The 12,740-nt window shown below is 38.9% G+C and overlaps 1 protein-coding gene across 1 annotated transcript; it reads right to left on the reverse strand.

The window, feature by feature from the left end:
- Positions 1-693: 693 nt before the first annotated feature.
- On the reverse strand, positions 694-3,280 carry islr2 (immunoglobulin superfamily containing leucine-rich repeat 2; the record flags this gene model as incomplete). The annotated part of the gene is made up of 1 exon (XM_083545735.1): positions 694-3,280. One exon carries the CDS (start codon positions 3,278-3,280, stop codon positions 1,151-1,153), a length of 2,130 nt encoding a protein of 709 aa, XP_083401861.1. The 3' UTR covers positions 694-1,150.
- Between the last annotated feature and the right edge of the window lie 9,460 nt (positions 3,281-12,740).

A 12,740-nucleotide genomic window follows, 5' to 3' on the forward strand; every position in this document is an offset into this window, starting at 1 on the left:
CTAGAAGAACACCAGAATTATTTTTATCTTTACGCATATAAAAACTACTACTATTTTTTTTTGTTCTGTTCTTTGACTTTTGTGATAATTATTCTGTAATATATATTAATTTCTACATGTTCAAACCATGTAGCTTTCTGCTTAGTATTTCAAATGAATTAAATACCTAGTGCACATATTCTGACATGCAACACAATACAGAAATAGACAGAAATCTTTTTTTTACCACAGCAAGAACGAAACGAAACGTATTGATCAGTATTTTATTAAATTCACGTACATAAAATGATATCAAAATCTTTGAAAAGATGGTTAACAACATCAGTCGAACACAATATCTGTCGACACAAATCACTAAGAGGAAGTGTACGGGACGTGCGTACAGGCTGATAGTGAAACGCGACGGTTGGGATAATATATATTTATAAAAATGAGACATCTTTACACTTTACTGCTTTACACCACACATCGACACCGAGAATATCTACCGTCCTATATATTCTAATAAAAACACAGTCGGAAATACTTCTTGTGTGACATGCCACGAACAAGTTACCTTAAACTAGAGAAAGGAGACGTTCAATCAGTCCGTAAAGGCAAAGGGGATCTTCTTTAAGCACCCGAGATCTGAAGTCACATATTACACAAATGTCATGTCACTCGATCGTGACCTGGGTTTTTAGCCTACTTTTTCACATACCATGAGGTGAAACGATCCCCTTCCTTTTTCACAAGTCCGTGCGCCGAGGTTTGAACAATAACTGATGAACATGTACTGTGAACACAACATTACTCTCATCAAAGCCCTGAATTGAAAGACGTTTGATTAGTGACTAACTGTAACTAGGAATTTCACAGTCTCTTACATGTATGTATGAATGCTAAGCCTTTCCAGGTGATAGATGTAACCTTGAGTTGAATGTAAAAATCAGTGTGTGAGGTGTGTTGGAATAAATTGTTCGTAGAGATAGGCTATTCATAAAAATCCAGTAACCAATACGAAATATATACATTTACTGCTGAATAACTGAGGTAAAATAGAGTTAACGCACCTTCTGCAGAGTATCACAATAGTAAGGTGATGTGCTCATCGGTATTCACCTGGATTGGAATGTGGTCGAAAGGTAAATATTTTACACACTGTCAGGCTTTAGCGTGGCTCTTTATAATTGCCATTTATCTCCTCGGATATATTCACTGCCTCAGCTCCTAACGGTAACCTGTCACTATACTCGGAGCCCACTTCGAACTCCTCCTGAGTTTTGGACTGCGACTCAGGGATGGACTCAGTTACCACACTGCCCTCGACTTCTTCACCTTCCCCTTCCCCTTCCTCCACATCGGCTTCAGCGTCTCCCTCACCAAGCTCACTTGCATTGAAATTTTTCTCTGAGCCCACAAAAGAGGCTCTCGGATCAAAGTCTGTCTCCATTTGCTTCTCCAGCTGATCTGCATTCTGCGTCTTCATAATCAGTTTGTAAGTCTTCCCTTGATACTTGTACAACAAGTGACAGCAGGTGGCTCCTAGCAAGGGCACTGTAGCCAGAGCCAGTAAGAAAATGCTGACCACAACTATAATAAGTAAAGATGGGATTTTCTTCCTTGTTGTAAAGACAACCTGGACCTGGCAGTCCTGTCCGCCATAGGTGAGACACAGAGTGTAGTTAGTGCCTGGTTTTAAACCTTGGAAACGATATGTATTGACACCATCCTCAATCTTGGACCACTGAACAACTGAATGTCCTTTGCCAGTGCTCACACAAACATACAACATGTCCATAGGAGATTTTTTGGATGAAGTCTGGTAAAGAGTGAAAGGTTCTTTATTCACAGTTTCCAGGTCCTGTGGTTGGTTGAGGTGAAGGTTTGATTTGGCATTTGCCATCTGTAGAGGATTGAGTTGGACTTTAGCCTCAGTCTCTGACACTTCTAAAGCAATCACCCCAAAGTCAAATGTGTATTGTTTCAGGTCATCCAAGCTCATGTTAAATGCATGATTGGATATATACTGTGTACCATCACTTATTCCACACTTACTGGTAAATGGTAAAGTATCAGAATCAACCGGTTCAGTTTTAATATTAATCGATGATGTTCCAGTTGGAGGAATTTTGGGCTTCTCATATTTGGGCCATACATTGTTTTTGGGGTTCTTCTGGCCAGGCTTATTGTCAGTCACACCAGTATTTTCTTTTGTGTCCAGCACAGAGTTGGTGTTTTCTTTTTTGGTAACAGCCACTGCAAGTTTTACTGTGTTTGCAGCTTTGCCGATGTCATTAGTAGCAGAACAGGTATAGTTTCCATCTTCTTTTTTGCTCATATGAGGAATGATTAGAGTTCCATTTTGAAAAATGTGGTATCTTGTATTAGTGGGTGCACTATTAATAGGAACCTCAATATTTTCTACAACTGAAGGCAATGGGAAATTTAGTAGTTGGTTTCCTGCAAATACTTCCCACTCAACATCAGGTTTGGGGCTTCCTTTAGTTTCACAATTTAAAATGACCATGTACCCCTCATGAATTTCTGTGTTTTCAATGTTGGGTTGATATTTTATTATAACAGTTGGAGGCTGACACACCAGTTTTGGCATCTGAGTGACTTGTAAACCAATTAAATGGGCAGGAGCCTCACAAACAATGTTGTTTTGCTCAGGAATGGAAATTTTTGAATTAATAATCCAATCCCTCATCCACTCCAGTTTGCAAGAACATGTGAAGGGATTGTTGTAAATCTGTAGATGCGACATGGAGATAAGAGCATCAAAAGTTCCTTCAGCAATCGTAGTAAATTTGTTATTGTTAATACGAACTGAACGCAACTCTATCAAGTTGATGAAAGCATCCTTGGGCAGATTGACCATCTCATTGTTATTTATTTTCAGCAACTGCAGAGAAGTAAGATTAGCAAGGTCCTCCCATGGAAAATGTACTATTTTATTATGGCTTAGGTCCAGATTTTTTAGCTGGTACATTGGTGCCAGAGTGTTTCTCTCAATGGTAACAATTTCATTGTGAGACAGCCAAAGAGATGTAACCTGGATCACATTCACAAAATTTTGTGATTTCAGCACTTTGATTTTGTTTGCTGAAAGGCTAAGAGTGGTCACATTGGATGGCAAGCCATCAGGTACAAGCTGGAGTTCTTTGTAAGCACACTCCACAAAGTGATGGGGGGTTTTATCTGAGCAACTACACGGCGTAGGACAGCACTGCACATTCACTGCAAAGGTAATCACTGCAGTCCCTAAGGCGAGTAGCAAGAAGCACCTGGACGCCATTTTTCCACACCTGCATTGAACACATTAATAAAAATAAATAAATAAATAAGTATGCTGCTCATAACTCACAAACTTACTGACTAGAATCATTTGAGTTAGGTTAATATTGTATAATATACACAATAAGGCACCACGCCCTAGATCATATTAACATTGACATATTTACATCCTTTACATTCTACAGTACACACAGTTAGAGATAATGGTTTAGAAAGAAATGGTTAATGCTGTTTTTAGAAATTAAACAGAAGCACCTAAAGCACGGTTTGTTTTAATCTCATGTGTAATACTGAATATACTAGAACATATTGTACAAGAGTTTACACCATAAACCGTGCGAAAGTTAAACCAAAAGAAAAAACTAAGTGTGCAGGTGAAGCGCGCGTATCTTACTGTGAGCGCAAAAGGGTGAGCGCGCGCGACACTACGCGATTCACATCCACGCTATCCGTGGTGCTGAAAATGTTTCAAAACGCATCGCTTTTTGGGGAAGAAATACGTGAAATCTAAGTCGCAAAAGTGCATAACAAGATACATGACATCATTTAACGAATTTAAGCGCAATGCCGGCTAGTGTTGATATGCGGGCTAGTTTTGTGCCAAAAATGACTTATACATGCAAACTTTATATTGCATTCAGTTTTTTGCTTTTTTTTATTTAATCCCATTTTGTGAACTCAGGAAGTCTTCAAACTGCCTTACCTGTAGGCGAGTACTCCGATTCCTCGAACTCAAATAAGTCAAAACAACACTCGATGAAATATGATGCGGTTTGTTTAGAGGTGGTAAGGAGAATTATTCCAAAGCATAATTAATACTCCTATATTACTCTGGGAAACAAAGCAATAATTGTTGATGGACAGCAGATGAGACATTTTCGTCTCACTGTGGTGCTTAGCAGTCCGGAGGTAGTTCTCTGCATGCGATCGAGTGTGAGCAGAAACCATTGCGCGCTCCCGCCTCCATAGAGCAAAGGGAAGGGGTCGTGCACGCGCAGCCTCTCCCTTCCTATACATTAAAGCTACTACTGTCGCGCCACGAATATTATTTTTTATGGCTTAAATATAAGTATTTAGTTTAAGCGTTATCACTTGCAACTATTTCATTACTATTATGATTGTTTTGAAAGTAATAAAAAAAAAGAAAGAAATGATCTTTAGATATTTAGGCTGTACACAATTATACACGCCATAATACAGACTATGTAAAGGATATTAATCAATACCCTAACCTAGCAATTTCACTGAATTGTATGATCAAACTCATAATGATTTGTCTACATTCAAAAATAGTGATCTGCGAAGTACTTAATTTGAGCCTATAAGATTTTAATTAAAATAAAAGTCGCAGAATGAATGTTATTTTACACAAAGCATGATTAGAAGGTACAAGCTGTTCTCCGGTGAAGATATTTTATACGATTTACATTTTACTCGCTTTTAAGTCTTAATTAGAATACCACTATTTCGTGCCACACCCACGATGCATCCAGCTGTGCTGGCACATAACACCATCTCTTACGTTTTATTAGTTTACTTTTTTCATTTTAAAAACCTACTGAAGATCCAGATTCTGTTTGCATTTGTATAGGTAGCTAGTCTGCATCTCACAGAATGTAAAATTTTGGTAAATAATCAAAAAAGTTGGCTTATCACACAATGTGATGCTTTAGAAGCACTAACAGGGCATTTGCACTTTATTGATTGACCATTTCTGCTAAACAGCTCACGAAATGTATTTTCTTTTATTGCTTTCGAACTTGACATAACTAGAGTCTAATAATAATGATGATCAGTCTATAATAACCTGATACTCATTGTCTATAGGCTGGATTTCCAAAAAAAACTCATCCTCTCAAATTTAGCAGAATTAAAAACGAGACCCTTGATGTAATCACCCAGACAGACTGATTTAACATGTGAAGGTTTAATTCCACTATTTTTACGCAGTCCTACAGAACACCTCGCTGACTTCCCAACACACCCTGTTGCTTCAGAAAGCTCTCGCAATACGCAGCTTCTTATTACTTTATGCGCGCTGCCACCTAGCGTCTAATTTGTGCATGTACTATAATGTTCTCAACATGGTAGTGAATTAATGTGTTTAAATATGTATGATTTTTATTCAATATATAAAAGGTCAAACTGCTTGATAGTTTAGTTTAATAAAATAAAGTCCCTTCTTATGAAATATAATATCTTGTAATGCCTTGGTTTGCTTTTTTACCCAGAAAGGTGCATCTGTGATAAATTTAAATTTAATGCAACAATAATTGAACCTTATTATGAACAGCTTAACAGCTTATAGTATTTAGTATGTGGCCTTTTAGCTTCAATGACAATACTCAAGCCGACATAGACTCCACAAATGTATAAACCATTTTACATCAAGTTCAAGTCTCCTGCAGTTAAAATGATCAACATTACAAATCTTACAGTAAATCAACATCTAGTCACACCCCATACCCCTTCACCGCCTCGCTTTTTTGGATAAAGCTATAGATGTTGCCATTTCTCAGAGCTTCCGAGTCTGTAATAAAATTTTTATTTATTCAGTTGTGATTCTGTAAGTGAACAAATACAACAAAATAGAATTGACGCCACGGGGTAGAAACTATCAGTAAACTAAAACAAATCATGAAATGCTTATTAAAGCACTTATAAGTTAAAACTTTTCACATAACTCATTCATGTAAAGGACATAATAATGCTCACAATTAGATACAGACATAATACAATTAATTTACTAAGCGGGTATACAAATATACAACCAACCTCAAGTCTTAAACCATATTTTTCTGTTATACCGAAAAAAATCTTATCCAGCAGAGGGCACCATTGAGACGTGTTTCTAACAAAAGTGTGCACAAATTGAAGTAAGATATTTATGATGGGACTAATGACGAAATGGCTCTAAATGTAATCATCCAAATCTTAACGTATGACAAATACTTGACGCTGCGTTGTGTGACGTTGTAAAATCGGACGGCGGTGATTCACTGAAATCATTTAATGTCTCTCCTGATAAACATAGAACAAATAAGCAGCCTCTGTGGAGATATTGGTCTTATTGTTCTCTCTAAGTAACATTATACGCATGAATTTAAGTGGGAAAAAAATTTATATAAAAGTAATAATTAATATAAGATTATCATAAATTTAAGAGAAACCCACCTCTCTCATGAGATTTCAATACAAAAAGGGAAGAGGACGCTAAGGTCTATTTATAAGGTATAATAATAATAATAATAATAATAATAATAATAATAATAATAATGTCTCAGGTAAAGATTCTAATATCAAAGCATTTAAAGGAGAGGCAGTCATTTTGATCAGGAAACCGCATTCCCACCCCACCGGAAATAATGCAAGTAATGACTGCCTTGTCCTATAGCCCAATCTACAAATCAAATATATGCATTACTATATTCCCTATCTATTATAAATATTTTAATAGTCTTACTGTAGGTGAGTGACTTCTTTCTTGTTTTTACCGTCATCAAATTGAAAAAATACAACTCAAAGGCCAGAAGTAACAATGATGAGTCAGATTTTTTAGTTGTTTTTATTAAAGAGCTTGGTGTTCATGATTAATATGACTTATTTGACTTATTTCTTTTCAGATTTAGAATCATCTTGATTGGCAAAGTATGCCTCAGCAAACAATACATTTGTTTCTGTTTTGGAGTAAATCAACAGTGCACATATTAACATACACACACTGCACAGCAGTGCTGGACAGAAACAAGACATAGACTAATTCATATTTACTAATAACACAACTAAATATCCAAAAATAAAAAGCAGTACACATTGGCCTAAGACACAAAGTGACATAATAGTGCAGTGATTGTCTAAATAGTTAAGAAAGGGGGAGAGGAAAAGAGGGGAAAAGAAAATTATAATATTGCACTAGTGTAATATTAATTAGAGGACATAAAAGTAGTGTTGAAGTTTAATGTCCAATATGGCAGAAAGTTTCAACAGACTGTGTGCAGGGTGTGAGAGGCCTTACATAAGATGTGTACAAGTCCAGAAGCGAGGGAAGACTGGTCTCTCCTGACCTAGCTACTCTTTAAAGTCAACGTTTGACTTGTTGACTGATGCACATAGTCAAGTCAAGTCAAGTCAAGTTTATTTGTATAGCGCTTTTCACAACAGACATTGTCTCAAAGCAGCTTTACAGAAAACAACAGTGAAGGTGAATGGTGTGCGTTTGTCCCTGATGAGCAGCCGTGGCGACAGTGGCAAGGAAAAACTCCCTTAGATGATATGAGGAAGAAACCTTGAGAGGAACCAGACTCAAAGGGGAACCCATCCTCATATGGGTGACATCAAAAGTTTGGTCATAAATCTTTCAACAATACAGAACAATTTGTGATCATCATAGATCCAGCATCAGCTTCTCCATGCCAGGGCCTTTAAACACTCGGCATCTACTTCTCCATGATCATCCATAGGTCCATAATCTTCACGAGGTGGGACGTGACTGGAGCTGGCCAAACCTCAGGAAGCCTCGGGATGGGGAGAGAAAGAGAAGCAGTGGAGAGGAATTAGCGTAGCTGCTGTTCATGATATTAACAGCACAAGTTGATAATGTGCATGTGATCAGATGTTCTGGAGCACAAGGTTGTGATGTGATGTGCGTGATGTGTGTTATGTGTAGGCTTTGCTAAAAAGATATGTTTTTAATCTACACTTAAACTGGGAGAGTGTATCTGAACCCCGAACACTGTCAGGAAGACTATTCCAGAGTTTAGGAGCTAAATGTGAAAATGCTCTACCGCCTTTAGTGGACTTTGCTATTCTAGGAACTACTAGAAGCCCAGAGTTTTGAGATCTCAGGGAGCGTGACGGATTGTAGCGTGTTAAGAGACTGGATAGATACATGGGAGCCAAACCATTTAGTGCTTTATAAGTGAGTAGCAGTAGTTTGTAGTCTATTCGAAACTTAATAGGAAGCCAATGTAGGGACGATAAGATTGGGGTTATATGATCGTATTTTCTTGACCTAGTAAGAACTCTTGCTGCGGCATTCTGAACTAACTGAAGCTTGTTTATTAATGATGCAGGACATCCACCTAGTAATGCATTACAGTAGTCTATTCTAGAGGTCATAAACGCATGGATGAGCTTCTCTGCATCAGATATAGATAACATATTTCTTAGCTTAGAAATATTTCTAAGGTGAAAGAAGGCTGTTTTTGTAACTTGATTGATGTGATTTTTAAAAGATAAGTTGCTGTCTAAAATAACTCCCAGGTCTTTTACCGTTGAACTAGTAGTTACAGAACAACCGTCTAAATGCAGGCTGAGATGCTGGAGCTTCTGTGTACTATTTTTTGGGCCGATGAGCAAAATCTCCGTTTTATCAGGATTTAATAGCAGAAAGTTATGGGTCATCCAATCTCTTATTTCTTCAACACACTCAGTTATGCGAGCTAATTGAGCTGTATCGCCTGGTTTGGATGAAATATATAGCTGGGTATCATCAGCATAACAATGGAAGCTAATTCCATGCCTTCTAATAATATTTCCTAATGGAAGCATGTATATTGTAAAAAGCAGGGGTCCCAGAACTGACCCTTGTGGCACGCCATAATTTACTAGCATTATCCTGGATAGCTCTCCATTTAAATCTACGAAATGGTAACGATTGGACAGGTAGGATTTAAACCAGCTTAATGCCTGTCCCTGAATACCGATGTAATTCTGTAAGCGATCGAGGAGAAGATCATGATCTATAGTGTCGAACGCAGCACTAAGATCTAGTAAAACTAATAGGGATATGTAGCCTTGGTCTGAAGCTAAAAGCAGGTCATTAGTGATTTTAACTAGAGCAGTTTCTGTGCTATGATGGGGCCTAAAACCTGACTGAAACTCTTCAAAGATATTGTTCTCCTGCAAGTGGTTACATAACTGGGCAGCGACAATCTTTTCTAAAATCTTAGACATAAATGGGAGATTTGAAATTGGTCTGTAATTCGATAGCGTGTTTGGATCCAGATTAGGTTTTTTAATGAGGGGCTTAATAACTGCTAACTTGAGGGATTTAGGGACATGACCTAACGATAGTGAGGAGTTAATAATATTGAGAAGAGGCTCACCAGCTGTATATAACACTTCCTTCAGTAGTTTAGTGGGAATTGGATCTAACTGACGTTGTTGATTTAGCTTTCATAATAGCATCATACAGCTCTTCCTGTCCTATACATGTAAAACAGTGTAGTTGTGGGGTTGTAAGTACGATTGTGTCGGGAGATGCTGTCAGAGGTTGAACTGCCACAATTGTTTTTCGAATGTTATCTATTTTTTCAGTGAAGAAATTCATAAAGTCTTCACTACTAAACTGTGATGGAACACATTTTTCAGATCCCTGATTTGTTGTTAATTTAGCGACTGTACTGAAAAGGAACCTGGGATTGTTTTTGTTATTTTCTATGAGTTTGCTCAGGTGTTTAGCTCTAGCAGCTTTTAGCGCCTGTCTGTAGCTAAGCATACTGTCTTTATACGCAATTCTAAATACCTCCAATTTAGTTTTCCTCCATTTTCTCTCCAGATTACGTGTTGTTCTCTTTAGGGCATGCGTATGACTATTATACCAAGGTGCAGGTGCTTGTTCTCGAACCTTTTTTAACCGGATGGGGGCAACAGTGTCTAAAGTGCTAGTGAGGATAAGGTCTATGTTGTTCGCCATCTCATCAAGATGATCAGCATTTATGGGTTTAATGTGAAACTGAGATAAATCAGGCAGGTTATTTATGAATCTGTCCTTAGTGGTTGGAATAATAGTCCTACCAAGTCGATACCGTGGTGAAACACGGTTAATCTGCTCTACCGGTAGTGTGTACAGTAGGAGATAATGGTCTGTGATGTCATCATTCTGAGGTAAAATATTTATATCAGTGACGTCTGCTCCGTGGGATATTATTAAGTCTAGTGTGTGGTTAAAACGGTGGGTTGGTCTGGTGACGTTTTGTTTAACTCCAAAAGAGTTTAGTAAATCGACAAATGATAATCCTAGGGCATCGTTTTCATCATCTACATGAATATTAAAATCTCCTACAAGCAGCACTTTATCAAAGCTGATCAGGAGGTCTGAGAGAAAACAAGCAAACTCATGAAGAAAATCAGCGTAGGGTCCTGGGGGTCTGTACACGGTGACCAGAGCGAGTTTTCTATGCATGTCTGAAAGTGCAATTTTCAGAACGAGCACTTCAAATGATTTAAAGCTGAATCCTAATCTCTGACTAACATTAAGAGAAGCACTATAAATGGTTCCTACACCCCCCCCACGACCAGTCTGACGGGGCTCATGCTTATAAACATATCCTGACGGTGTCGACTCGTTTAGACCCATATAATCACCTGGTTTAATCCAGGTCTCAGTGAGACAGAGTGCATCGAGATTATTCTCTGTGATCATCTCATTTACAATCAGTGCTTTGGGTGCAAGTGATCTAATGTTTAAAAGACCGAACTTTAGAACTTTGTTGTGTTTGTTTATCTGGCATTTTTCAGTTTTAACTGCAATAAGATTATTTCTGGATCTTGTGTATGTAATTCTTGGTTTTACTACACGAGGAATAGATACGGTTTCTACAAACTGAGCTGTGTGTGAACTTGTAACTATTTGGTCTGTAGTATGCGTGTTCTTATAGTTGAAGATTTCTTGATGTCTTACCAGTCAGATGGTGTGTAGTATCCTAGAGATGTTATCTGATAGCACTGCTGCTCCAACTCTGCTGGGGTGCAGGCCATCAGGGCGGAAGAACCTAGGACGCTCCCAGAAACAGTTCCAGTTATTAACAAAGAGAAGTTTATGTTCTCGACACCATGACTGTAACCATTCATTTAGAGCTAAAAGTCTACTAAACTTCTCAGCCCCTCGCTGGTAAGTGGGAAGAGGTCCTGACACAATGATCCTCGTTGTGGGTGATGTGCTGCGTACCGTCTCCACCAGGATCCTGAAGTCCCTCTTTAAGATCTCCGTTTGCCGCAGCCTGGTGTCGTTTGATCCGGCATGGAGAACAACCGCTCCGAAGTTCTCGTTCAGGATCGCGGGTACCTGCGCAGCGACATCCAGAACACGAGCACCAGGAAAACAGCGAGTGTGCACCTTACCTTTAGCTCGGGTAGCGCGGACATGCCGGACGATGGAATCTCCGAGAATAACAGTGTCGCGTTCCGTCTCGCGGAGGGGGACGAAGCGGTTCTCGGTCGAGATCTCGAAGGCCGGTGGTGGAGGTGGAGACGTCCTCGATCGGGGCTTGGCTTGTCTCTTCCGCCGCGGCCGCATCCAGGGTCCATGTTGCACCGGTGCCGGAGTTGTAGGTGCGCTGGGCCTGGGCATAGAAGCACGCGGAGTTGATGTGCTGGGAGCGTTAGGTTCAACCTGGGAGTTTACCTGGGATGAGTGCGCGTCCGCCCGGGATGTTTCCAGCGCCGCTTTCCGCTCTCGCAGCCGGTCATGCTTTACATGCAGCTCGCGAATCTGTTTCTCCAATGCCTCCATCTCCAACGCCACCGTTTGCAACTCGAACGAGTCCTCACCTGTGCTCGAATGCAGACAAACAACCGGCATAGTGCTTATAATCACGAACAGATTTATTATACAGAGATGTGAGTGAGAGAAAATAAATATAAACAACACTAGTTATAGTCGAGTTAACTAACTACAGGCACAAGTCAGGAAGACAAAAACAATTAAGGATTATTAAAAGAGGAAAAACGGATGGATAGATAGCAAAGTTTGTTTGAAAGACGCCGAGAGATACAAACACGTAACTCGCGGCAAACAAGTCAAACACAGGAAGCTACGTCACAGGAAGCAGTCAAGGATGGATAGAATGGATTCAGTCATGGTCCTGTAGAATTGCTACAGCAAATCCTCCTGTACTTTACTGGTCACTGGTCAGAGTTTCACCGTATATTCACTCGTTCTTATGTTGTTCTTATTTGCACTAAATGTTGCACATGCACACTTTATGTAGTGTTCCAAGTTTAGTGTCCTAGCTAGTTTTCTGTAGTTCTGTGTTACTTCTTGTTAATTTGTTTTGTCCTATGTAGCACCTTGGTCCTGAGAGAACTTTTTTTTTTCGTTTCACTGTGTACTGTACTGTATCTGGATGGAATTACAATAAAAGCCTACTTGAATTGATTTGACTTAAACTTGTTTATTCTTAGTTGGTGAAGAAAGTACATCCTCTGATGGGTTTTCTTAGTTATATGAGTGGTGTTCCTCTCCCACTCCTAGTCTCAAATCTTCTGTTCAAGATTTGTCCATAATCACACTTGGTGTGGGATTAGGATTATCTAAATTCAGACAAATTTAATCAAAACCATTTATGAATTTATATTACATTAAAATTGATCAGCTAGTGTTCAAAGTAGCATTCTGTTGTGTGAGATATAGTTCACATTTTAAATCTATGGTCACTGAGGGTTTACAACTGGCCAGG

This window comes from Silurus aristotelis, assembly GCF_946808225.1.
Source record: "Silurus aristotelis genome assembly, chromosome: 7".
NCBI classification, from domain to species: Eukaryota; Metazoa; Chordata; class Actinopteri; order Siluriformes; family Siluridae; genus Silurus; species Silurus aristotelis.